At 40.4% G+C, this 27526-nt stretch overlaps 3 protein-coding genes across 5 annotated transcripts; 1 reads left to right on the forward strand and 2 right to left on the reverse strand.

Moving 5' to 3' along the window:
• Nucleotides 1-5103: 5103 nt before the first annotated feature.
• LOC136435456 (uncharacterized) lies at nucleotides 5104-17719 on the reverse strand. Its single transcript, XM_066428974.1, has 16 exons — nucleotides 17480-17719; nucleotides 16581-16695; nucleotides 15492-15553; nucleotides 14853-14884; nucleotides 14050-14109; nucleotides 13466-13553; nucleotides 12954-13025; nucleotides 11776-11908; nucleotides 11130-11290; nucleotides 10222-10342; nucleotides 9843-9949; nucleotides 9548-9658; nucleotides 8780-9186; nucleotides 8551-8599; nucleotides 8025-8133; nucleotides 5104-6885 (listed from the first exon to the last, which is right to left on the reverse strand). Exons 1-16 carry the CDS (start codon nucleotides 17501-17503, stop codon nucleotides 6656-6658), a joined length of 1881 nt encoding a protein of 626 aa, XP_066285071.1. The 5' UTR covers nucleotides 17504-17719; the 3' UTR covers nucleotides 5104-6655.
• A 1178-nt stretch (nucleotides 17720-18897) lies between these two features.
• On the forward strand, nucleotides 18898-22057 carry LOC136435458 (uncharacterized). 3 transcript variants are annotated; one of them, XR_010755846.1, is made up of 4 exons: nucleotides 18898-19035; nucleotides 19267-20508; nucleotides 20953-21038; nucleotides 21389-22057. XR_010755846.1 is itself a non-coding variant. In XM_066428976.1 (2 exons), exon 2 carries the CDS (start codon nucleotides 19584-19586, stop codon nucleotides 20196-20198), a length of 615 nt encoding a protein of 204 aa, XP_066285073.1. In that variant the 5' UTR covers nucleotides 18898-19035; nucleotides 19267-19583; the 3' UTR covers nucleotides 20199-22057. The 3 variants fall into 3 exon arrangements, 1 of the variants encoding a protein (XP_066285073.1); XR_010755845.1 differs by having other exon boundaries at nucleotides 20953-22057; XM_066428976.1 differs by having other exon boundaries at nucleotides 19267-22057.
• Nucleotides 22058-22228: 171 nt separating this feature from the next.
• Nucleotides 22229-27526, reverse strand: LOC136435457 (phosphatidate cytidylyltransferase, mitochondrial-like). The gene is made up of 8 exons (XM_066428975.1): nucleotides 27078-27526; nucleotides 26089-26271; nucleotides 25161-25253; nucleotides 24761-24911; nucleotides 24168-24313; nucleotides 23803-23968; nucleotides 23551-23613; nucleotides 22229-22623 (listed from the first exon to the last, which is right to left on the reverse strand). Exons 1-8 carry the CDS (start codon nucleotides 27186-27188, stop codon nucleotides 22544-22546), a joined length of 993 nt encoding a protein of 330 aa, XP_066285072.1. The 5' UTR covers nucleotides 27189-27526; the 3' UTR covers nucleotides 22229-22543.

Here is a 27526-nt window from a genome sequence, read left to right on the forward strand (position 1 = left end):
CATCTATCGGCAATCGGAAAATGGCGTCGGTCTTTGTTTACTCTACCGTCAGTTGCACGAAAATGGCACAAAAGTTACAAATTCAAGAATGTGAGAAATCTAAACACGATTAAAAGAAAGTTTACGCTGTACTACAATAAAAACAGAATGAAATTTGTACGGAGAAATCGAAGACTTGACTCAAGCTATTTAGATCAACAATTCACGGAGGTCTGTGTCCTACGGACTTTTGTTTTAACATTTGGAATCATGCTGTAATCGGCCCAACGCCGAAACAAGATAACCTGTACGAAGTCTATAGTAGCCGGCCCGCCGTAAATGACACAACATTAGAGACCTTAGAACACAATTTCAAGGTTAAAAACTTCGGATCACATTTGAAGTTGAAAAGTGCGGTTACATAACCTGTGGCGCATAATGTTTTATCAAGTCATCACGTATGAGGTAAGATAACTTCTCCAACCTTATTCCCGAAACATAGTCTTGTCTGAGAACCATTTTTCGTAGACGTTGAAAGCTGCTGTTACGAACTCTGTCCATCTTGAAGGCTTTCGTACAGTAAACAGAAGCATACACCGAACGTGAGGACGTAAACAGAACGTCTTGTGACGTCTTGGAATGGAACCGTTACATTCGAAGTTCGAACGTAAACAACTGTGCGTTGCCTTGGCAATGTGACGTCGGCGACATTCACATGTAGTTGCAATGTCATTGCACGATACAAAGAATCATCTTTATGGAAAGGTAAAGGCTAACCCTAATAAGAAAGACGGTGGGGCCATGAAAGCTCTTCACTGAATACTTTGCCGTATGTGACTATGTATCGGTCACTGTAAGTATATCTATGCTTGCGTCGATTCTATGTACGCCTTTTTTTAGAACGCGAACTCGTTTAATTACATGTTACACTGGCTGTCGATACACAAACACTTACTCTTAGTAATGACAAGACACACTTCTTCTTCAAGAATGAAATAAAGATCTATTGAAAAAAATATGCAACAATTCACCGGTAACAAATCATACAAACATTCTACATACTGTACTAGTATACAGGAAAGTTCTCAAGAAAATCTGCCCGACCAAGTGGAAAAATTGCATCATTATTTACCCTACCGCTGCACGAAAAGCGAATTCTAGGATGTGAAAAATTTACAGCATGTTTACAAGAAAGTTTACGCTATACTAGAGCAAAAAATATAAAGTTTCTACGGAAAATCTAACTCTTAATTCAGGCGATTTGGTGGAAACATGGCGGCCTTTGTTTTACAACATCTATCAGCAATCGGAAAATGGCGTCGGTCTTTGTTTACTCTACCGTCAGTTGCACGAAAATGGCACAAAAGTTACAAATTCAAGAATGTGAGAAATCAAAAGACGATTACAAGAAAGTTTACGCTATACTACAATAAAAACAGAATGAAATTTGTACGGAAAAATCGAAGACTTGACTCAAGCTATTTAGATCAACAATTCACGGAGGTCTGTGTCCTACGGACTTTTGTTTTAACATTTGGCATCATGCTATAATCCGCCCAACGCCGAAACAAGATAACCTCTACGAAGTCTATAGTAGCCGGCCCGCCGTAAATGACACAACATTAGAGACCTTAGAACACAATTTCAAGGTTAAAAACTTCGGATCACATTTGAAGTTGAAAAGTGCGGTTACATAACCTGTGGCGCATAATGTTTTATCAAGTCATCACGTATGAGGTAAGATTACTTCTCCAACCTTCTTCCCGGAACGTAGTCTTGTCTGAGAACCATTTTTCGTAGACGTTGAAAGCTGCTGTTACGAACTCTGTCCATCTTGAAGGCTTTCGTACAGTAAACAGAAGCATACATCGAACGTGAGGACGTAAACAGAACGTCTTGTGACGTCTTGGAATGGAACCGTTACATTCGAAGTTCGAACGTAAACAACTGTGCGTTGCCTTGGCAATGTGACGTCGGCGACATTCATATGTAGTTGTAATGTCATTGCTCGATACAAAGAATCATCCTTATGGAAAGGTAAAGGCTAACCCTAATAAGAAAGACGGTGGGGCCATGAAAGCTCTTCACTGAATACTTTGCCGTATGTGACTATGTATCGGTCACTGTAAGTATATCTATGCTTGCGTCGATTCTATGTACGCCTTTTTTTAGAACGCGAACTCGTTTAATTACATGTTACACTGGCTGTCGATACACAAACACTTACTCTTAGTAATGACAAGACACACTTCTTCTTCAAGAATGAAATAAAGATCTATTGAAAAAAATATGCAACAATTCACCGGTAACAAATCATACAAACATTCTACATACTGTACTAGTATACAGGAAAGTTCTCAAGAAAATCTGCCCGACCAAGTGGAAAAATTGCATCATTATTTACCCTACCGCTGCACGAAAAGCGAATTCTAGGATGTGAAAAATTTACAGCATGTTTACAAGAAAGTTTACGCTATACTAGAGCAAAAAATATAAAGTTTCTACGGAAAATCTAACTCTTAATTCAGGCGATTTGGTGGAAACATGGCGGCCTTTGTTTTACAACATCTATCGGCAATCGGAAAATGGCGTCGGTCTTTGTTTACTCTACCGTCAGTTGCACGAAAATGGCACAAAAGTTACAAATTCAAGAATGTGAGAAATCAAAAGACGATTACAAGAAAGTTTACGCTATACTACAATAAAAACAGTATGAAATTTGTACGGAAAAATCGAAGACTTGACTCAAGCTATTTAGATCAACAATTCACGGAGGTCTGTGTCCTACGGACTTTTGTTTTAACATTTGGCATCATGCTATAATCCGCCCAACGCAGAGACAAGATAACCTCTACGAAGTCTATAGTAGCCGGCCCGCCGTAAATAACACAACATTAGAGACTTTAGAACACAATTTCAAGGTCAAAAACTTCGGATCACATTTGAAGTTGAAAAGTGCGGTTACATAACCTGTGGCGCATAATGTTTTATCAAGTCATCGCGTATGAGGTAAGATAACTTCTCCAACCTTCTTCCCGAAACATAGTCTTGTCTGAGAACCATTTTTCGTAGACGTTGAAAGCTGCTGTTAGGAACTCTGTCCATCTTGAAGGCTTTCGTACAGTAAACAGAAGCATACATCGAACGTGAGGACGTAAACAGAACGTCTGACTTGTGACGACTAGGAATGGAACCGTTACATTCGAAGTTCGAACGTACACAACTGTGCGTTGCCTTGGCAATGTGACGTCGGCGACATTCACATGTAGTTGCAATGTCATTGCACGTTTCAAAGAACCATCTTTATGGAAATGGGAAGGCCTTTGTTTTACAACATCTACCGGCAATCGGGAAATGGCGTCGGTCTTTGTTTACTCTATCGTCAGTTGCACGAAAATGGCACAAAAGTTACACATTCAAGAATGTGAGAAATCAAAACACGTTTACAAGAAAGTTTACGCTGTACTACAATAAAAACAGAATCAATTTGGAAGGAAAAATCGAACACTTGACTCTAACTATATTAAGATCAACAATTCACGGAGGTCTGTGTCCTACGGACTTTTGTTTTAACATTTGGAATCATGCTATTATCGGCCTAAAGCAGAAACAACATAACCTCTACGAAGTCTTTAGTAGCCGGCCCGCCGTAAATGACACAACATTAGAAGCCCTTAGGAACACACTTGGTCAAGGTCAACCAAAAAAACTTAAGTTGAAAAGGGCAGTTACATAACCTATGGCGCATGATCTTCAGCCAGTAACATTTATTCTGTTCAATACCCATGACTTGCATGCCTTCCTTCGAAAAAAGTGCAAGCAACCGAGTTGCATCTACTACATGTATCTGCTGAGCTGTTGGGAAAATATTGTTACCGTTACCATCTGTTAGTCTCTAACCAGACTAACTACGCCGACTATAGGGAGAATATTTGCCAGGGTGAAATGTGATCTTCACCGTGGACTGACTCTACTGGCTAATTATTCCATTTTCTGCCGAATTCTATGCTTCATACGCCCGTAGGAGGGCCTGGTGGAGGCTAACCATCTGTTGGGTCTCATCACTGAAGAATGATTAAATGATGAATGATTTTATTTGCACAACAGTTGCATCGGTGACAATGTATGGCAATGTACACTTAACATATACAATCTATGTTTATTTTTCCACAATTCTAATTACTACTTTATTATATCAAATATAATCTAGAGTGATAACTAAACGGAACTATTCTAGATAACACATTGCATATTTCTAGGCTACTTTGCGACTTTACGTTCGTCAAATCTCATTTAGGAGTAGTACAGTTTCTTTTGTGTATAGCGTTATGAATATATTGGCCTATGTGGATAGATAGGGAATCTGGACAAGATAAAAGTACATTGAAAGTATCGGTATTTGAGTGTCGCGGGGTAATATTCGACTTACTTGTAATTAATTGCATTAACTTTTGTCTTTCATCATTATAGGTAGGGCATATCATTAGAAAGTGATATTCGTCTTCAACACTATTGGCATGAAGGACATAGTCTCACTGACGTGGTAGTGGGGACCCCTAGCTGGCGTAGTATTCATTGCAGGTCGGTGACAATCAGTCATCATTTACCATTTGTCGTATTTAAACCTCCTTGGCCTAAGAAGACGTCGGTCTTTTGTGTTGGCTGTGCAGTCCAGTCCATGAGTAACGGTCGCTGCTACAGCCCTCGCAAATGAAAGTTGTGTTGTGTTGTGTAGTGTTGGTTGGGACTTTTTGCTGCAGTATTGACAGCGATTAAAAGAGGTCGCTTTTGATCTATACAACAAAGGTGGAACAGAGCGGAGGTAAATTGTGCAAATAAGAACTTCATTTGCATAATCATTGAGTAACAATATTAACCTCTTCCAATATTGACGGATTGAATATCTAGTTTGCAGTCACTAACTCCCTCCCTTGACTGTGTCTAGCTGCTGCTTGATGGCGCTTCAGTACCATGGAATCACCATGAGATGCAGGCAGTTTGTGACAATTGATGGAGGTGGGGTGGCTGAGGTACTATCACTAGTCACTAGATGGCGTTTCAACATCAGCTATGAAACTTTGGAACGGATGACTGAAAAGCCTTACAATGAATGGGGACAAAATCTAAAGTTTTAAAGATTTCTTGATAACTGATTTCCTTTGCAGCTGTGAATACATGTTTTTGCATCTATTACCACAGATCAGTGTAAAACACAGTTATACAACTGTCCATGTGAAAATACAATTCTAATTTCTGTTATGATTCAGTGGCTTAATTTGATTGTCGTTTCAGTGTTAAAAATTGCAAAGTTACACTAATCTTATATAAAGGACATCTGGCATGGCAGGTATTTCATCATGATACAATGTATATGTATATTTTCCAGTTTATGTAAGGGCTAACGCAGTGATGCACTACAAATGAATGCAATAAATAAATGTAATAATAGATAAAAACAATAAATAAAGAGGAATGTGTGGGGACTTGGCATAAACAGCAGCAATACAATATTAATAAATACCGTTGACATATGTTTTCTAGATTAGCCTTATCATATACGGATCAAATTTCAACATTTACATATTTATATTACACTCTTTCTGCATTACATTCAAATAACCTTTCTTGATAGATAGTTGAGCAACTACACCATTCACCTGCTGGCCACACCTTGGCAATTATTTCTTCTTATCATATAAGTTACCTGAGGCATTTACGAAAGACTAGAGACACAGCCCCTATGTACCCTTATCAAACCAAGTGACAGATTGTTTTACACGGGGTACGGCTTTTAGCAGCATGGACAAAAGTCACCTCCCCTCCGAAAAAAAGGAGTCTGAGAGCAATATATTACATGTAGTACTGATATATATGGCCTCCGTTGGTCAGCATTGACCATGTAGTACTAACTGTACCAAGTGCACGTAAGTACATGTAAAATGAAAGTCGCTGTACTTTTGTTGTGCCAATAAAGATTGTAGTTGTTAAAATAAATTAAATAAATAAAATAACAGTGTAACGACATGTTCTTATTACATAGTACCTTAGTTTTGAATGGTTAGTATGTGCCAAAGCTGATGCCTTGATATCATTAAAATTGTTCAGAGTTTTGTTTGACAAATCCACAATTTTATGATTTCTTTGAAAATAATGTAATACTTCAATCCTGATGTGTGATAAAATAAATTCTATCAACACCATCATGATGGCATTCCTCTTTTTCTTATATGTTGACAAATTCTAATGGTTAGAACATGTATGCATGCTGGTTTTAAGCCTATGAAAATGGATTCTACAGCAGCAACATAAAGTATAATGTTATATTATGTATTTGGACATATTGCACACAATTGCAACGTTTCAACAACTTGTAACCCACACATAATATACCCGTTTTTACACCTGGGTGGGGTGGGGATAGTCATGTAAAGTGCCTTTCCCAAGGGCACAACATTGGTGGCGTCAGGGGATTCGAAACCGGGACCACCAGGTTCTGGGCCGAAAACACTGCCATTACGCTACACGACCCCACACAAAATTAATTTCCTCTGCTAATACAAAACAGGACCTAAATTATCAGGTAGGCGCATGTCCAACTCTTGACCAATGATGAGCCATCAAGCTAATTTGCATAGGATATACAGTTCCCCAGTCATATTGCAAAGAATGGAGATATCTATGTGATAACTGAAATTCTCCTATTACTGCCAATTTGCTCTTCGTGTTCCCCATGGTTGCACAAGACTGATGTGTCATCTATGATGTCTCCTTCCATGTCCTCCCCAATGTCCTCCATCCTGGGCTTGTTGATGGAGTCGGGGAGTGTCAAGGTCAGACACAAGATGATGACGTTTACCAATGCTGCCAGGTAAAAGGCCAGGTGGAAGTTCAACGGCCAGGGCAGACCTTGGCAATAGAAAAATGAAAGCCTTGTCAACAGTGGACAATCAAAGAGAATAGCCTGGAGTCCAGCCTTGTTAGCTTTAGCTGTCTCCCAACATCCGCTAGCAGGCCAAAGCTAACAAGGCTGGCGGGACTCCAGGCTATAAAGAGAAGGGAAATCACAAATTAAAATGTATTTTCTTCTTCTCTTGTCATTCTCAATTGAGGTGAAGCATTATGCTTTTTCAAGTAGCTAGTAGTGTCCCCGTGGTGCAAGCGGTAACGCAACCCCGCTGCTTTGCCATCTGAATCAAATTCCGTGGATCCTAAGGGCCCGTGTTCGATCCTCAGTGGTCGACTCGAGCTCGGACATGTTGTAAGGGATTGCATTCGTCATTTCGGATGGTGGCGTAAAGCCGGCGGCCCCGTGTATGAGGGAGCTTTGGGCGTTAGCCTCAAGCGTCAAACCTCTGCATGTAAAAGAACCCAACACACTTATCGAGAAGAGTAGGGGTGACCCGGTGTGCTTGGCCAAAAACGCGAGCCGTGGCGAAGCCGCATTGCACTACCACTAGCTACTTGAAAAAGCTTCATGCTTCACCTCAATTGAGGATGCCTGCTTTACCTTTTTACTTTTAGTAGTGCAATGCCGCTTCACAACGGCTGAAGCTTTGAATATGTTTGACGACAACAGGTAGATGGTGTTTGGCACAGTATTGCAGGTTTGCTTAATGTAAAAATAGGAGCTTGCACCTGGCATGAATACTAAACAGACACAGGTGATCAAACACCAGTGGTGCAACACACACTGATATTTGATTGATACACAGTAAGGTAAAGCTGTCGAACCTCAGACTGAGGACCAAGCATGACGCTTTTTCATTAGCTAGAAGTGCAATACAGCTTCGCTACGTCTCGCGTTTTTGGCCAAGCATACCAGGTCACCCCTGCTCTTCTCGATAAGTGTGTTAGGCTCTTTTATGTGCAGAGGTTTGACGCTTGAGGCTTATGCCTGAAGCTTCCTCATACACAGGGCCGCCGACTTTACGTCACCATCCAAAATGACAAATGCAATCCCTTACAACATGTCCGAGCTGGAGTAAACAGTACCCGATAAAGAGTAAATCATCATGTAATGCAGGTATGGACTCATGAGGCCTTACCATTCTCAGTTGTCCAAGCAAAGAGGTTCCCTCCTACGATTGGTCCTAGCAGACGTGCCAGAGCCACCAAGGACTGGGAGATACCATTAACTGTTCCTCGGAAGTAGGGCTGTAAATAGTCCAAATATTCCACCTATCATTTCCCTTCCCTCCATTTGAAAATGACATAAAAAGATGATAATCTGAAAGACTTGGCATCATTTCTGTGATCCATAGCATCTGTATCTGTATTTGTATAGCTAGTATAACCGCCCTTCCGTGTAACACAACAGCTTCGCAGGCATGTGGCGCGACAGCAGCTGGTCATATTATACTGAACGGCCTGTCACACCTAGTCTTTGCATATCTGACTGCAAGCGTTCTTTAAAGCTATTTAGTGACGATTCTACTACAGTATTTGAAGGTTCTCGGACAATATGAATTTTTGAACGCATCAATTCAAGTATACTAGTAACAGCAAGAACAATGATGATAGCATGACAACATACGTGTATATTTAATGACATGTAAATGGGACTCTGCTTACCATTGCAGAGTTGCCCACCATCACCATGATTGCAGTGAAACTTGAGACCCTGCGGAAATCAGCAATGACAGTATAATTTAATGCTAAGAAATTTTGTGAGACATTCAAATTAGCACTTTTTTAATCTTATCTGTGACAAAATGCTCCAAAACAAAGTAAAAAATTTAGTATTTACAAGAGAACCACAATTGGTAGAACTAAAAAAAAATGTCACAAATCTGTCACTTACCTTCCAACAATAACAAGTGCAGTGGTGAACACGACAACAGCCCAGACCTTAACAGGCACATCGGCTATAGGAACGTGGGTCTTGCCACCTTTGCCATCTAGTCTGCACTTGCCTATGTCGCTGTCATTATTGCTTTTAAGAATGTTGAATTCTGTCTCTCTTGCCGAAAATCTCAGAACGCTGGGTGCAGGCTGCTGAGATGTAAGATCACTTGGTGGTGTCACACTGTAATGTGGGAGTATTTCCGTGGCATTTTGTATTAAAACTTCTCCATCTTGTGCAGGTATAGGACCAGTCATTTGGTTCATAAAGGGTGTACACACTGTTCCGATCATGAAAATGAAGATTGCGGCTCTGAACAGGGTCTTGTAGGAATATTTCCTGGCCAGGTTGGGGAAGACAACTAGCTGGAAAAATAAAACAATGTTTGATGTAATGATAGGAATGAGATACAAAACATATCTATTTATCACCAGATTGTGGAAAGTGCAGGATTTCTAATGCTAGAAAAAAACTTTTCAGGACAATTTGCTCTAAATCCCTCAACAACAATCAAGTGCAAGGACAATGGATTATAAACTGGACATTGATCGATCAATGAGTGAGTGAGTGAGTGAGTGAGTGAGTGAGTGAGTGAGTGAGTGAGTGAGTGAGTGAGTGAGTGAGTGAGTGAGTGAGTGGGTGTGATCGACTGTTGAATAATTGTTATGGATGCCGGCATATGCCGATTGGTCTGAAATGGTGAACATAGCCTAGCTGAAGACATACCTGACTGATAATTTGAAAAATGGCTGACCCCGTGAGCACCAGAGATATCTCTGACGTTTCAAAGTTGTAGCCACCATGTTCATGATTGGACACTAGCAGCAGTGGCAGCAACTGTTAGGAAGGGTACGTAGGAGCAGAGCAACTTTGTGTTATTGTGTTCCTTCATTTGCACATGAAATTGCACTGTGAATTGAAATGCAATGTCACAAATATAGTTAATGTCAATGTCAAAATGAGAGTAATTTAAACATTTTCAATGCAATCCACGACACCTCATACATAACTTCAAACTTACCTCATTAGTGACTATTGCTGAGAATCCCAAAAGGCAATACAGAACACAGGAAAGTATGATTCTCCTGTCCTTCAGCAGCTTTCGTATTGGAACATCCTGATTCCTTCCTGCAAGCGGACAGACGGATAGTTGTGTTTATTTAGGATTACGCAAAGGAACAAAATAGTAACTTTTACAACAAGATCCATGATACCACTAGGTAGGATAAGAGTTTGAAAGAAGTAATACTAAAAAGGATTATTACTAAGAGTCTAGCCTACTGCATACATCCTTTCTTACATTGTCTCTAAAAACTTCTAATATGAAAATGTATTCATCGCATCATCGGGGAATGAAGAGAACAGTAATGAGGTATAACTATCTTAGTGTGATATCTAACCTTGTTGTGTCTGTCGCTGATAGATTCCTTTGCAGCATGGGGAGCAGCACCTGAGCAGGAGACTGGACTGTTCCTCTGCTGGTGCAGTCAGGGGTTCCTGCATTCTTGTGGTCTCATCTGACTGGTAACAAAAGGCAAAAAAATATATTGAAAATCTTCTCTTGCATTCTTGTTTTCTGTCCAACTTGACAGAGATCCCTTTTCATGATTTTCATGAAGAAGTGTTTTTATTTAGAAAATTCAAAGGAACACCAATAGAAGCATTGATTTGCACACAAAAACAGCACTGCAGACTTTTATATAATGGCACTTCAGCCCAATGCCTAAACACCTCTACCGAACTCAACCGAACTCAACCGAGTCTAAAATGCAGTGTAAATGGGGCAGGGACATTTTTTGACGCTCTGGATACATTATATATGCACTTATGAATACAAAAACAAGCAGCAAACTCTAAGTATTTACCAGTTTTTATAAGTTTCTCCGCTCGTTTCCAAGATAGAATAAATGTGGCCGCCATATTGGATTTTCACTGTTGGGGTCTGCATGGGGAATTCTTTATACCTTTTTTCACAGACGATAAAATGGTGGGTACAGGTACTTAATACATTTTCATCGTGATCCACTCATAATAACTATACACAAAGTGTTTTTCAGCCTCGAATAAAAGCAAGTTGTGTGTTATGATTCATTGAAAATCCAATATGGCGGCCACAAATCCCTTCTATACTTAGAGTTTGCTGCTTGTTTTTGTATTCATAAGTGCATATATAATGTATCCAGAGCGTCAAAAAATGTCCCTGCCCCATTTACACTGCATTTTAGACTCGGTTGAGCTCGGTTGAGGTGTTTCGGCATACCCGCACTTCAGGACTATATCATACAATATATTTAGATTCTATACTCACATGGTCACTTTCCAAGTCTTCCTCCTCCCCATTCTGTGCATCAATCCCGCTGTCTTCTTCAGGCCCCAACAGGCTCTGGTTTACACTGTTGTCTGTGGATGTAGGGAGCTGGGCACTCATATCAATGTTCCACCGGGTTTCCCTCAGAAAGCAGCAAGAAGCTGCAGAAACAGGGACATATGGGTGTCCCTTAGAGTAGATCGTGAATGTTTTGCGGTGATTTCATGTTTGCATTTTTTTGCGGTAACCTCTTCACTGCGGACTTAAACCGCAAAAATCTTGTTCTGTCTTTTGCTAGCCTATGTCTTGGTTTCTGACTGGCTGTCCATAAAACTGCCAGTGTCTACATTATGTGACTGTAGTGCCTCTATTGTTTCAACAGCAAACTGAAAATTTAAACCACCCGGAACACTCCATTTTCTCCCTGCCAAAAAATTCAATCAGTGCAAACTTAAAGCATTATAGAGTATCAAGAATTTGTGGCAGAGAAACAATTATAGTGACAAGAGAGAAACACTTGCTTTACTTTATACAAATCAACAATTTTGAGACTATGCATGGGATCCTGTATTTACTGCAGACACAACATTCCTTAAAGTATTCTTTACATCTTCTTAATAAAATGCTGAAAAAGCTGCAGTCTCACCTACTAGATTGATGATTGCAAGGCAGGCTGCCACAAGACAAGGTAGCAGGTAAGGAAACTTTCTGAAGATGAAGACATCTAAGCCTGATATTCGTACAGCAGGACAAGACAGAAACCCACCAGCTATGGGTCCCTGTAGAACCATAGAATGTAGAGTACCGGTATGCATGGAGATTCTTTCTAGAGGTATTGTACTTAAAGGGACGTATTGTAACATGAACATATAACAAAATTCACTGTTTTTGGTTATCTTTCTACATCATTAATAGAATATACCTTATTACACTGCACAGCAATATTCATCACGTATGGATGCGACTTTGTAGTATCGTGCGAACGTCAAAGAATTAATAATATATAAAAATTATATACGCAATCCACAGGGTGACCGCCGCTTGACTTGTCCGCCATTTTGTCCAACATTCTGACGAACCATCGCCGAACACGCGATCGAACGCACAACGTTCTGAAGTTTGTTCACTTGTGGTGATTTTCCTATGACGCTCTATCGGTCGATTCGGATTTTCTTAGCGTTCTACGCTGCATATTGAAAAACAGGGTTTGCTACATTATATGCAAATAAGCCAGATTTTGCACGTTTTGTGTTTTTAGTCGTTTATTAATGATGGAAATGTAACAAAATGACGGGAATATGTTGGAAATAAGTAACAAATAAGTAACAAATGTGAATCTGAATGTAGATTTGTCAAATTCTGAATATTTGCCAACCAGATTCTACAATACGTCCCTTTAAGGTCACTATGTCCCTTCACCATAGGTTTGTGTTTTACTGTTTATAGCATACTAGTCTTGTAAATTGCTGATGTGTATTGGCCCCAATTACCAAATTAGGTCATTATGAGGCTATCTATCTATGTCTTTTTATCACAGAACAACAAAATATACAGACTAAAACTAACAAACGAGTAAATGAACAAAGAATAGAAGTGTTTACTCATATTGTTAGCTTGTAATAACAGAATAACATGCTGCAATAGTTTGTGGCATCTGCACGAGAAAGTACAGTGTGAACTTACACACCGGCAAGAACTTCAGAGCCAAGGTCACGTCTCCAACATCAAACAAGAACAAGAAAATTCATTCCTGCTAAGATAGACTTTTGGCAGTAAATTTGAACTGGGCGCAGGGTTGGGCATTAGGGAGAAGGTTAAACTTACCACCAGTCTGCCCAGACCACTTGTTGTTCCCACCAAGGAAAATGTAAATGCATGGTACACTTCATCCGAGGCCTGTAAAGCAGAATGCAGCATCAATATCAACTGTTACAGTTATCATTATGCATTATCTGAGTATCATATGTCAATAACATACAGCTGCAGAACAACAACATACAGAAACTGTGATTAAAAGTTTACATTTCACTGAAAATTACGATCATTTTCTTTCAGAGTTTTGCCAAAGTGATCCAACAAATATACTATTTAACACTGTAAAACTTGACACTGGTATTTTCAATATCGAAATTCAATCATACATATACATTGTACACGCACAGTTTTATAATGGAACAGAAATGAAGAGAACATATTGGAACACTCATCACTAAACATCGAAAATATTATGTTTCCTGTCGACCCCCAAAAGGCTAGGGTTGATGGGGTTTTCCTAGGGTTGGTCAGGTAACCGGCAACACATTTCTATCAGGCCTTACCAAAGAGACTGAACATACCTCAAAGAGGTAGGTTTTTGCCACTCCAAGGTTTCCATCCAAGAAGCCCCACAGGAACCTGGCTCCTACTGCCCATCCAAAGGAAAGGCTAAAGAACATGAAGGGATCAGAGTACGTACATGTATCAGTTTGTTGTCAGCCTCATGCAGCCATGGGGTGGGTGGAAAAAAAAAAAGAATCTGCCATTTCAGAATAAAAAAACACATAGCAATCCTAACCTATTATAGCTCCCGAGTCTCCGCTCCGCAAGACTAGGGAGCTATGATAGGTTTGGATTGCAGGCTATAGTAACAGATCTGATTGTTGAAGTCCCTGTCACCTTCAACATCCTGACATTGTGTGATGACTCGCACAGGGATGGCACTGTCCAGAAGTAATATGCACATCTGGAAAAATCCAACTTGGGGGGTCATATTTCTTAACCAAAATGTACAGTCCAACACAATACAGCTTGGCAAAAAAGAAACAATAAGAAACCTCATTGCTTCTAGGGCTAGGGTCAAATCTTACAAGCAATGAGCTTTCTAAACATATCTATACCTATTTATTGTTTTGCCATAGAAAAGTGTAACACGATCAATTACCTGAACCCAAAAAACACACTGCTCAGCATAGACCCCACTACGCCACACAAAAGGATGGGTCTGAAACAGACAAGACAGGAGCATGGTCAATGGTTTGGCTAACAACAATGGATGAGTGATTTTCACTTGTAGTTAAGTTGAAATCCTTCTGACATCTTTCAGTGTATAGGGCAGTTGTAACAGTGGGGATCAAACTCCACTAACCAGTCTAACCGGTCCGGACCTTTTAGCCTAGTGGTTAGCGTGTTGGATTCCCAAGCCGGGATTAGCGCAGGTTCGAATCCCGGGAGCGGCGTATTCGCCCCTTTGGGTTTTTACACAGTGCCCATCTCTGTTTCTACAGCCATTAGGCCACACAGTTGTGCAAGAACTACAAGTTTGCATTGAAATGCAACCCATATGTCTGATATTCTTTTTCTGAACCAAATATTTGCACGGTTTATAAATAAACTCAATACAACAGAAAAATATAGTTCAAAAGTAGGTTGATAATAGCAATGCTGATTTCAGTAGAAAGTGAATAGTCATTAAATCAAACTGTGACAAGTGGGGAGGGGGCAAATTCTATTCTAAAGACTGTTGTTAGCATTTAAATTATAGCCAGATCAGCCAAAACCTAGTGTGCTTTGTGTTGGCAGGCTTTGAGTTGGTTAACGCTGATCAGCAGTGAGCTGGCTGCATCCATCGGTCCATCCATCCAGCTGGCAACCCCCCCCCACCCCCCCACACACACACACTTGAATCCATGTCAACAAATCGTCATGTTAGCCACTGAGCAGGAGGTGAAGTCTGGTTGTGTGTACCTACGACCCAGGAAATCAGACAGCCGGCCCCACTGGAAGAAAGAGCACAGGAAACAGTAAGAAAGAGTGGGAGGACAATTCTGGGGAGAAAAAGTTGACATGGATTTTTATTGCAGTTACACGACAGATGCTATCTACTTGAGCTTAACCTGTAGCAGGAATTATACATTATGTGTCACAAGACACACAGAAACTATAATGGTACATATTTACCACATATACAGCAGCCTCCAGACTAGTGCTTTTCAATTATGGTAGTATTGCCATGTTTTGATGATTATATTCTGTTTTCTACTTTCTGCATCGTTCTGTTCTGCTTCTATTTTGCCCCGCATTCTGTTTATGACTGTTTTATCGTGAGAGAACAAATTGTATTACAGGGAATAAACCAATTAGCCTGTGTTTACACAATCCCTTGCTGGCGGGGCTTAATTGGGCTGTTATGAGCACGGTTTAGTCAGGCTCGGGGTGCAGTAGATACTTTTCTTATTGCTTTTGAATGGGTGAGAAGGGAAGCAAGACTTAACTTTTGATCATGATGATCAAGGTAACAGGAACAAGAATACATGTGTATCTGGTACAGCACGTAAAACTTCATTGCACTCTCTAAGGACATTGACTTTTCTAGCTGGCTCTTACCATGAAGCTCCCAAAGAAGCTGCCTGTGAAGTAAGCACTTGCCAGGAAGCCTGCATAGTAGCCTGGAACAGAAGAGACGCACAAGTTACCGTCATCGAAGTAATACATTTTGTAATTCATCTGTTACAACCAAACTTTGAGTACTTAATGTATATAAAACAATAAATCTAGGGACAAGGTAAAGTTGTTTATAAAAATTTTTTTCCTACTCAAATGGAAAGGACAAGAAGAATACAAAACACTTGTGACCAAAAGGGTCAAAGTTGATTATTGATACTGTTTGTTCTGATGTTTGTTTGTCACCTCAGCAAGTCCATCAAACTCAATATCAACAACAGTTGTATAAGATTTGATTATAATTATAACATTGGTATATGTCACACACATTCAAATAAAGGACTTGGTTGAACATGAATTGTATGTAGTAGTCTGGGTACCATCTTTCATAGCTTAACCTCGCTATCACTGTATTGCTCAGACACACACCTCACACAGAATTACTCACAAACCACCTGTATAAGCTGGTCAGTGGGACTGCCAGCGTACTATGAGGATGACACATGATTGTAATGAGTAGTGGTGCGTACCTAAACCCCGGACCTATTCTGGACCTGTTCCTAACCTTTGGTCCAAAGTCCAAAAAAACTTAAACATCTGGAATCAAGTCCGGACTTGAAAAAAAGCTTTCGCTTTTACACTCCTTTTTGATTTAAACCATCTTAAAGGTTCCTTAGATCGTGAAATTTGCACTGGAAAAAATATGAAAACATTGCTGTTTTGTGTTTAAAACTGAACTTCTGCATTAATTACTGACTGTATATAATTCCGCATATTATAGTTTTCAAATTGCATGTAGAATATATGCTGATATGCAATTTTACATGAAACAGGAAAAAAATGTTTGTAGCACACATACTAGTATTACATTGGTTCGAAGTCCAGACTTTCAAGTCCGAACCTGAACCTTAACCTTTGGACTCGAGTCTGAACCTAAACCCAAACTCGGGTTCAGGTACGCACCACTAGTAATGCTAATATCAAGGCTAGGGATGCGTAAGGACTGGTGTTGTGAAATATACTGTTACTTACCTAACTGGTTCGATTTGAGGTAAGGGAAAAAGTCATGGGTGAGAAAGGGTAGGAATGGAAATATCACACTTGATCCAAAGTGATGGGTGAACAGTATGCCTCCAATCACCAACAGCTGAGGTGGAGAGGGAGACAAAAATACTGTATACATTACAACAATCTTCATTCATCTAAGAGTCAGGTGTCATAACTCAGACCATGGCCCAAACAATTCAATTACAATTCAATGGACACTTGATGTAACTTGACTGTGTATGGCCTGTATGTGTGTGTGTACATTTACGGGCCTAATGGTTATAGGCTGGCTACACAAACGACCCAGTGCAAAAAGAAGTCATCAGCAAAAAGTGCATTTTCCTAGAACTATCATTGAGAGTAACTCGCTATTGTCAAGTACTGTAGAGGCATCCTCATTTAAGTAGGTCATCTTTAAATGTATGCAGTTTAAGAAATGTGAAGGTTAGATGTGATAGATCGTTCAGTGTAACATAACTACATAGCTGCTGCCGCACTGCCTGCCTGCGAAGCTGGTGTGGTATGCCGAAGGGTGGTTATACCGGCTATATAGATGTAGATACCGATACAGATATCTTGCAATAATTTGATCAATCTGATTGGACCCTCCTGCAGACTCAGTTGACCTGGGCAGATTTCAAGCAACCCCCAACCCAACACAAACCAACCCAACCGGTACCTACGTACCTACCTTTAAATTATAACGTTAACGTTATAGTTATAAGTCCAAGTACAGATGAGATGGCCTGTTTCAACCCTAGACAAGCTACGTATACCATCCACAGTGACACCCCCCCTCCGCCCCCCTCCCCTTCGCCCCTCGCCTCTACATTGTCATGGAGTTTCGCTCCTGCAGAATAGTCAAGGCCAGGTGGTGGAAATACCTGCTTTAGAGGAAAGCTGGACATGGTTCATTTGACTGGCAGCGCGCTGAACACAGCAAAGTAAAACTTGAGTCCGACTACAGTAGGTTCGTGCTGCGTTGCTGTTGTTGCGTTCCCCGGCATCTGTTCCAATCTGGCACGTCACCAGACAATGATCCTGGCCGTAATATTGTCACAACACAACGCACGATCAGCTCTGAGCTTGGCGTGACAACCTCACATCATGATCATATCATGCATATTTCAGCGACGGATTTCTCGCTTTGTCATTGGATGGTATGTGGTACTTTTCCGTGACGTCATAAAAATGACCAATCAGGAAAAGCGGCGCTACATTTAAACTTTAAAGGGCGATTCCTGGGGCTTTTGTAAGTTCAAGCAGATGCTCGGTTGTGGTTCATTCTTGCCAGGTGTTTGTATATCGCGCTTATAACGGCCGCCCGTAACCGGTCAGCCTGCGGGACTGGGGCCATAAAACCCCCGGACAGTGGGAGTTTGCGTTATTCAGACTAGGTGTTTTAAATGTCAAGTGAAGTTTTCAAAAGTCATCTCGGGGTATTTTCTGCCAGAAGTCAACAAGGATTTAGAAAAGAAGACAAACAAAGGGAGATTTGTTGCCTTGGTTTTCTCTTCGGCATTCTACTTGTTGAACTTTTGGATGAAGATATATTTCAATCTTTAAAGCACAGTTCATAATTGTGGTACATATATCATTTTTCAATAAACCAATAAATAAAGTTTATTGCAAGTAACGTTACACGCCCGAGGGCTAATTGGAAGTACAAACAAGACAGATGATACTGAAAAATACAATGATATAAGGGCAACATCTAACGTTAGACTACAATCTAAAGTGTACATGATGCTAGTTTTGTTGGGTTTGACTTCTTCTTTCGGGGCAATGGGAGACGAATTTATCCACTTCTTTTATAATTTGTGGGTTCTTTGATTTTAATAGTAGAATTGTTTTCTCATGGCCAGCTGACAGGATGATTTTCTACTGCTGACAGGATCATCCTGTCGATAGCCTCAGACTTCTTGCTCTGCTGTTGTGATGTTGCATGGAGCGTTTACGACAGCAAATGCATTTTGCGGCAGGTCTTGTGCCAAAAATAGCCCTTGCGTCACCCCGGTAACCACCCTTCCCAGTTTCCCGCGGCAGACCGGTTTACTCATACATCTTTCTCGTCCTCCGCGGCTTATGTAAATGTTTTCTTGCAATTTCATCGTAAAGATTGCCAATGTCATTATCACAAACGTTCCTGAATTAAGAGTTATTGCGTTAAATGTGAAAAATATGAGTACTTTGGTTAGTTCTTATCATTTTTGTTGCTAAGTAAGCCCCTTGTTATTTTCTGCGGAACGATATATCTTGTTGATGATTGCGTGATTGGCTCTGAGGTCACATGACGTTTGTCGAACGTTCGTCACATTTCCTCGTTGAGAACAAAGTGTTTTCTTCTAGGAAGGAAAGCTGGTGCATTTTCCCGCAAGTATTGCCGGCGAAAGGCAGTGTTGTCGATCCAAGATTACTGAGAACACTACTAAGACATCAGGTGAGTGTTACTGTTGGATAATTTCCTCGTTTTGGGCTGTATATGTTGAAGAAATTTGAATTTTTTTAACGAGTGACATGGCCAGGCGATGTGACCTTCGTGAAACCACCGCGAATGGCGCAGTTAAATTCGCTCGATTTCCATGTCTATAACCGACCGATTTGAGTTGAAATTTGTCGAATTGTATTCCACGGTTACTTATGAGTTTGGAATTTTGTGTTTTTTTTGTAGGTATTCAACCGTCTGAGTGTGGACGAAGAGCGGAAGACTACAGTTCTCAGCCAAAGACCACGCCGTGCCACGTATCTGCTTAGTCATCCGCCCAGAAACGTGATCGAACTGAGGTATTTGTCACCGAAAAATCTGCCTAGAGACCTCTAACATCCCCAAAAGAAGCACAAAATTGTGTTATTTCACTAAAACTGTGAAGATTTAGGCACACAGGGAAGTAGATACGGCAGAATTATACAACTTCCTCTTGTTTTCGTGGAAAGCAGACAAGTCCGGTTTCCAAGGACTCATTTGCATATCGACTGGCGTGAACAAATATGGCGCCCCACCAGAGTGCGTCACCTGCAAATGTCAGTCATCTGCTGGCAGCTGCTCTCCGCAAAAAGTCAGCTGCTGTGAAGAAGAGGCGATCACCCGACTTCCGTAAGAAAGCCTTGCTCGAGGCCACCGTCAGGCGCGTCATAGAGGACATCAGGGCAGAACAGATAGCCATCCGCGAACAGAAATACGAGGCCGAGGAAAGCGAGGACTTTCAGTTGACCAAAGACAGCGACTTCCAGCTGACAAAAGACAATCCACCGTGCACCGATAGCGCCCTTGCGCCGGTTAAATCGCGGTGGGATGACGACGACGAGGAAGAAGAAGAAGAGGAGGACCACGAAATGGAAAGCCAAGACAGTTGTGATATCAAAAGAGACTTAAACAAAAACGAGGTCACAACTGATGCGCAAGTTGTCACAATCACACACACATCTCTCAGCAGTGCAATAGACGCGGTGGAAATGGAAAGAAGACCGGGAACATGGAAACCCAACACCAAGGGCGACTGGAGATACAGGGTCGAGGACTGCGAATCAGACTCTGAAGAGGACATACTTGGACTAGGGTCATTCTTCAGCCGGGTCAGAAAGTACACCCACAAGAGGGGGTAACCCAACTCAGGAAACAGTGGTTGACAGGAATCAATCAATGAATCAGTATTTGTATATTTATGTATGAGTTCAATTTGTGCCTTACCTGTAAATTGTATAATTGATTGTCAAGGTCTCATGTTGTATGATGTTTCTTCTCAAGGTTGTCAGTTGAGCTGACAAGGATGGTGTGGCTTGGTTTGTGGTGGAGCGGAAACCAAGCCATGTGGAGAAAGGGCAGAGGAATTGTGAGCAAAGCACATCTCCCAAGGCCCCCATAAGCTCCAAGTCTAGGGTATCTTGATGCTGGAAGTCAGTTACCTGGCTATAGGTATATTGTACTTTATGTAAAGTTTGTACCGTTTTCTAAGTATGAAATGACTTGCCTTGTGGAGATATAGACCAGTAAATACTTACTTGATAGATCTAACTGGTTAGAAAGTTTGCATTTCTAGACTACCCACAACATACATGCAGCAGCCAATTTTTTCCTTTATCTATTTGCATTGTGAATGGTTATTGATGTTATGTGGAAAGTTCAAAGTGACAACAGAAAAATGTGTTGCTGCAGCTTTTTGTGGGAATATATGTGTCCTAGTATTGGTACAACAAAGATTTGGTTTCGTGACATTGATATTTCCTTAGAGTGAGAGCTATGTATGAATTCATATGTATCTGAAATGTGTTGTTGGGTAGTAGTGTTACAAGGTAACTAAGTTTTGCCACATTGTCTTGTGTTCTGTTTCTCACGCAATTGTGTTGCATTCAATGTCAGCCCTCTGGATCAACTGCTCCCTTGCGAGACAGCTGGAGGCACTTCTACCACAGCCGAGCTCTTGGAGCTCAGTCCCCCACTGACAGGTGTACCAATGTTAATTTCTCTTTACTGCACTTTATTGCATGTTCAGTACTTCTGTTAGACTAACAAGTATGAAATTTGACACAATTCTGGCAAATACTTCCCTAAACACTATCACTCTCAGAAACAGCCGATTCAGGGTGAACAAATTGGAGACTGGGGAATGTACTAAAAAGCGATATTAAAATGTTCATATTGAAATTTGTCACTTTTAGTCACATCAGTTGGATTGCTATTTTAGGTGCTTCTAGTTTGTGAAGGGCAAATACTGCATTTAGGGTTATTTCTCAGCCACATCACTCGTCACCTAGAGCCCTTGTTTACCTATTTCTTGACCATGATCGTCCTTTAGGTGGGCCGACTCTCTGGCCCAACTCGACTCGGCAGTCCGTCTGCTGAGTCCCATGGTCCTCCTCAGACCAGACTTAGTCACAGCCTTGCAGTACCTCGTCGTCAGAAAGGAGAACAACCCACAGCTAGCTGACTCGGTAAACAGGGATGGGAAGTAATACCCCTTGGTGTGAGTGCTTGAAATGTAGTACTGTATTACTGAACAGTAGTGTTTAAAATTTTGTCAATACCAAATTTTGTCCTTGTTTTAAACCCAACTTTTCCTAGATTTCCTATATTACCACATCTTTACTTGGTATGTTTTCCTATGAAAAAAAAACATGAAAAATATGGATTTTTAGAAATAAATTTTAGTGCCATGAGTTTCTTAATGTTTGGGAGACATGTTCAATAGATCTTTTTCAGTATGGAGAATTCAGAACAGGCTGTGGAAGACCTTACAAGACTCCAAGCATCATGCTGATCCAAAAGCAACACGGAATTATACCTCAGACGTCAGCATTTTCTCTTAATATGTGGTTATTTTAATCTTTCATTTCCAGGTTTTTTACTTGTAAATGTATTACTATTGTTTGTACGTGTGAACTGTTCAACATCGGACACGAGGCAGAAGTCATTATCGATATTTGGAAACTTTGTACAGATTTCAGAATAAAAAAAGTTGAATTGACCTGCTATGGTTCTGGCCACTTTTTGAGTGGATTAGAATAGATGTGGCAGAGAATGAATGGGTTAATGTGAATGGAGAATGTAAGATCATTTGGTAGCCTAACTGAAGAATGATATTTGGACCCAGAACTCAACACCACACAACCAGGAAATCGTTCGTCCCGGAGAACAATTAAACTCATAACTTTATTTTCTTTACAACATGGCGACAAATAGCATAAAGATAAACACAAGATGTCATGTCACAAATTTGCTTACATAAACCATCTGAACGAACAAGACCATTGCAGAAAAACGAGGCCTTCTGGGCAAGACAAGCTTTGTGAACCTGGCTATGGTATTTCCACATAATGTGGACCGACCTTAAGTAATCTAACCTTTTATGAACCAAATAAACTTTCAAAAACTAGAACGTAAGTGTGAGGACATTCTAAAACATGTATCTAGCACATGTATCTAGTATTGGACTGAACAGATCACAGAATGTCTACACCGACACAGCCTGCCTCTTGCTGGCCAACATCTTCCTGAGTTTTGCTGCACTGTACCTCACACTCTTCACCATGCCTATGAAGAAGAGAAGAATAAAGACAATCATAAATGAAGATGGTACATAATTTGTAGTAGACCTTATGGAGTAGAGTTGAAAAAGTTGTGGAAGTCAAAATAGGATGTATTTGGGTGGGGTGGGGGTGAGCTTGCCTCGAAGATCAAATGCCTCCAGGCTCCACCAAAGTTTTTATCCTATAAACTGCAACATCGGTGAATGAGCAAGCAAGTACAATGTAGTAGGCGGAGGGTAGCTGATGTGCAACCTTTGGCATTTTCAAGCATGTGTTTGGTGATACACTGTAATAACATTACCAAAACCAGGCTGTATGTCAAACTGAGGCCACACCAATTTAATTTGTTGCTTCTCCGTAGCCTGGAATCCAGACCTATTATAGCTCCCGAGTCTCTCTCCGCAAAAAATTTGCGGAGAGAGACTCGGGAGCTATAATAGGTCTTGATTCCAGGCTAGCTTCTCCGAATAGCCTGTCCTGTTTTTCCCATTTTGGAAAAAAAAAAAATTGGGGTCACAATTCCCGTTCACAAATTTTAACTCCCAATTGTACTATTTGTTCAGTCCAAAATAGATTATAAAGGCCTGCACATACCTTAAAAGTGTGGTCATATTGATCATAAGTTATAATTTTTCATTTATTAAAACTATTTCTCAATATCAATCCATGTATTACATGGCAAAAAGGTAATTTGTTACTGAAATTATGGTGCTAGATCAAAGAAAGGGGTGCATTGAATAAAATGAACCATACAAATCTGAAATTTGTATAATCCTCTTATTCGTTATGTAAACCCTATCTTCACCCCAGACAATTTGCACAAAAAAATTATTATTTCCCTGTCGTTCCAATTTCTTTCTTAAAAAATCCAAGAAGCAACAAATTAAATTGGTGTGGCCTAATCACTGAACCAAAAGGTAGCTGGCCTCACCTGCTGTTAAAATACTCTTCAAACTTTGTGTTATGCTGGAATTCTTCACAATACTTTGCACTCCTGCAAGGAAAAAAGCATTCATTACCATTGATAATCAACATGAAATCGAAGTGAAGATGAACGATATCAATAAATTGCAAAGCTCCTTACATTACAAGATCACTAGCACCACTTCCAAATCTGAACATCTCAGAAAGAAAGACAACAATAAATATTTTCACAATTCTCATGATATTTGTTGTGTCTCACCTCTTTCTACAACCTCTCTGTAGTCAGCACTGTGAGCAAGGCTCTTCATCACTTCCTCGGTATCCTGGTACCTTTTGTCTCGGTTCTTCTCCAACCAGATGAGATCCTGTAATGTCTTCGGCAGCATGTTCAGGTGTGAGTATACTGCATGGGGACTGGTGTCTTGCTGTAACAAACAAGATTGAAAAAACTTGAATGGAAAAGGTTACATAGTTTCATTCTAACTACACAATAATCGACAGGCGTATCTTTGTTATATTTTATCCGACCCTTACCTCCTCCCTCATGACCTCAATGAAAAGCAGCCTGCATGATGATTTAAGTTTCTCATGAATAAACAACAGTTCGAACAGACAAACAAATACCTCAATAAAAGCCTGTTTCTTGTGCCAGTGAATGTGGTTGACATGGTCCAAGATGGGATGATACAGCTCCTGAAACCTGGCGACGTTGGGCTTCACTATGTTCTGTACCTTCTGCTTGTCTTCCCCAACTATCATGCGGAAGTCTCCTGTCATTGTAACAACACAATCACTTGTTGATACATATATAGATATACAACGTGGTAATGTCATCTGTGTTATCAACATTGCTGAATTGGAAGCACAAGAAGGAAAGAGTTGAAAAAAACAACTGACAACTCATGACAAAAACACAACCTAATCAAGCAGTCCCTGATTATGAAAATTCAGAACACAACGCTTACACAAGACACAACTATTGCTTTTCTACAAAGAGCTAGGGTGAGAGATACAAACATATAACATCTGTCATATTTGCTGAAAATTGTACCACTTTCAGACTAGATGCAAATGAATTCACATTTAAAAGCACCATATGATGTGCCACTAGAGAATTGTTTTTAAGATGTTTGCTGGTCAAATTTAATTTTCTATCCTATGAATATCAGTGATATCTTTTTTTTTTAGTTCTAAACTCTCCCAGTACATGAACCAACCTGTATATGAAAGGCTAGTTATGGCAATGTACAGTTGCTCCTCTGTGAATGCCTCAGGTAACATTAGCAGTGCTGCAGCCATGGCACTTGATGTGTTCTGTTGAAGAGCTTCTAGTAATGCTGGGTTGTCTCTCCTTTTCAAGATCAGTACCTGAGGAGAAAGAAACAGAACAGTGCTGTTGTAAAAGAAAAGAAACAAGTTCATGTCCAAGTTGTTGCAATCATTGAAGCATATCACATCAGTGCAGCTTTACGTACTAGTTGTTAGCCCTATAAAAGACTTGACAGCTTGATAACGATCAACTTCATGTTATGCTGAATACCTGAGTGTATACCTTGTCATTACACCTGATGTAAGATGAGTGACATAAGTACGTGTTGTACCATCAGTAATACTTACTGGCTTGTGCAGACGCCCACTGATGTACAGAGTTCTCCATAGACAGAGATCATCAATCAGGTCACTTGTACTGATGACTCCATACTTGATAATCTGTGCAAAAAAGTGTAGTGTAAATGAGCGCAGTGTAAATGAAGTTCCAACAAATAGCACTTATCCTGTCAAACATTATGATATCAATATCACCTGGTACACAGCAACTTCACTATACCAATCTACTAGCATGTGACATGGCTGATTATTGAGAAAAATATAGATCAATATGCATGTTGATATACAACCAATGTTTTAAAAGGGCTCCCACAATCAAAACTTTAACACAAAATGTTTGAAAGTTGAATTTGATCGACCATATCCCTGTTGTTACTTCATCAATTTCATTGTACATGTATATACATCATTTGAAAGCTTATTTATTGTGTTTCACAATGGTAGCCGTTTGCTATGATTGTACGCTCAAGGGTTGTGCCACAGTGCTGCATAAGTCTGCTAGTCCTGTGAAAAAAGGGCAGAAATTTCCCACAATCATTATGTCTGATGCTGTTTAATGGTGGGCAGTGTTTGAGTATTGCAAATATGCTTCTCAGATGTGTACTGTACCAGCAAACACAAAAAGGACATGAAGAGATATGTTTTCTATAGGGCTGTCTCCAGTACCCATCCTGGGATAAAAATTTGCTTGTCAGGATGGACAAAAATTCTGAACTCCATGACATGAAAGCGCTGAAAATATATTTTCCAAAGCATAAAATGACAAAGTTAATAACGAAAATCGACAACAAGGGCTCCCAAACAATGAGTGGGAAGTAAAACATTTTAAGTTGGGATAGCCCTGGATTTCTCTTGTTGACCCCTAGAAATGATGGGGGACTGTCAAAGAACTTGTACCAGTGAAGTCTTTGTCCTTTAAGCACCACCATGTACTTACTCTGTCCTCACAGGGCACCAGTGTGTTAAAGTAAACCCTGGCACCCCAGTTCTCCTGTACTCTGGCAATCCCCTCAGGTCCCAAGCTGCTGAGGAATGAGTAGTGTTTCCTGTTTCTTCTCATGTTCTCCTTGTGCCATGCTTTAGCGTTGTCCACAGCAAAGATGAAGTCCACCATATTTTGCTACATGGGAGGGGAGGGGGGGGGGGGAGCACAACCAGGTAAGTTGAGTAAGATGACAATTCATAATAGATCTGTTTCTGCAGCGAAACTGAAAAAGAGGAGTTTTTTTAAGAATGGTGAAATCATCCTCATTATCTTTGTTTACACATTTATATTTGTATCTATTAGATTGATAACTAAGATAATGTACCTCAGGCTCTTACTGCTTGTTATCATTTCATAATTCCATTTATGTCATACCTGGGCCGCAAAAATGTTTGATTTGGGTGTTCCAGACCGGGTGATAACTTAGGGTTGTCACATGATCTTCCATAGAATATGCATTTCGAGTGCGTTGAGTGTGCTGCTATCAAAATTTGAATGCTGGATTCGGTAGTCAGAATGTGCGACTGTTAAACTTTTCTCAACTTTTGGCGCATTTTGCATTGAAATGTGTGTTTTCTCTGGTGGGCATGACATAAATAAAATACAACACCGTGTATTCCGCATCACCCTCAGTCCCAGCCCTCCTGCTGGTTGGTTGGTCTACGGCCGTCGGGCGATCCTACCCGCTGTTGGGCTGGTACCTCGGGTGATACGGAATACCCCGTGTTGTATTCTATATGGATCCTTGATATTGAAAATGTAACACTAACTACAAAATGTATACAGGAAGAATTTTTTGTATGTGATGCTCCATCAGATAGTTTTGAACATAAGAGATTAGTGCTTCGATCCTCATGTCAAGTAAAAGGCCGAATATGGTAACATTCAATGCAACTGATGTACTAAAAGTTAAACAACTGATATCATGATTAGTAACTTACCGACATTGCTTTATGCCCTTTCTGATGGAAAACACCAGATCCATAGGCGAAAGCAAACGCCAGTCCTTCTTGTGGAAAGTTGGAAACAATCTTTGACAGCTTGAGGGTCATGTTAGCTACTTGATCAGTTTAGATGGTCGCCTGTCTGTTGACTTCTCGATTTCTCAAATCCGTGTTTCAGAAGCTTCTCAAATCTATGTTCAGAAGCTATCAGCACGTTTGCAGCAGCACGTTTGCTGTGCTTTCTCTACAGTACACGCACGTGCAGAGAAGCTAAGACGCGTTATGCTGTATTTAAAGCTGGAGGCAACATATCAAAACACTCACCACATGACTAAAAGTAGGTCATGCAGAGTGGGAGGGGGGCGCACTGTTTCTAAGCTTTGACAGTCGACGACGGATATTCTAAACAACCTATACAACACAAAATAATTGTAACAAAGGGCAAA

The sequence above is a fragment of the Branchiostoma lanceolatum genome, chromosome 5 (assembly GCF_035083965.1).
Source record: "Branchiostoma lanceolatum isolate klBraLanc5 chromosome 5, klBraLanc5.hap2, whole genome shotgun sequence".
In the NCBI taxonomy this organism is placed as follows: Eukaryota; Metazoa; Chordata; class Leptocardii; order Amphioxiformes; family Branchiostomatidae; genus Branchiostoma; species Branchiostoma lanceolatum.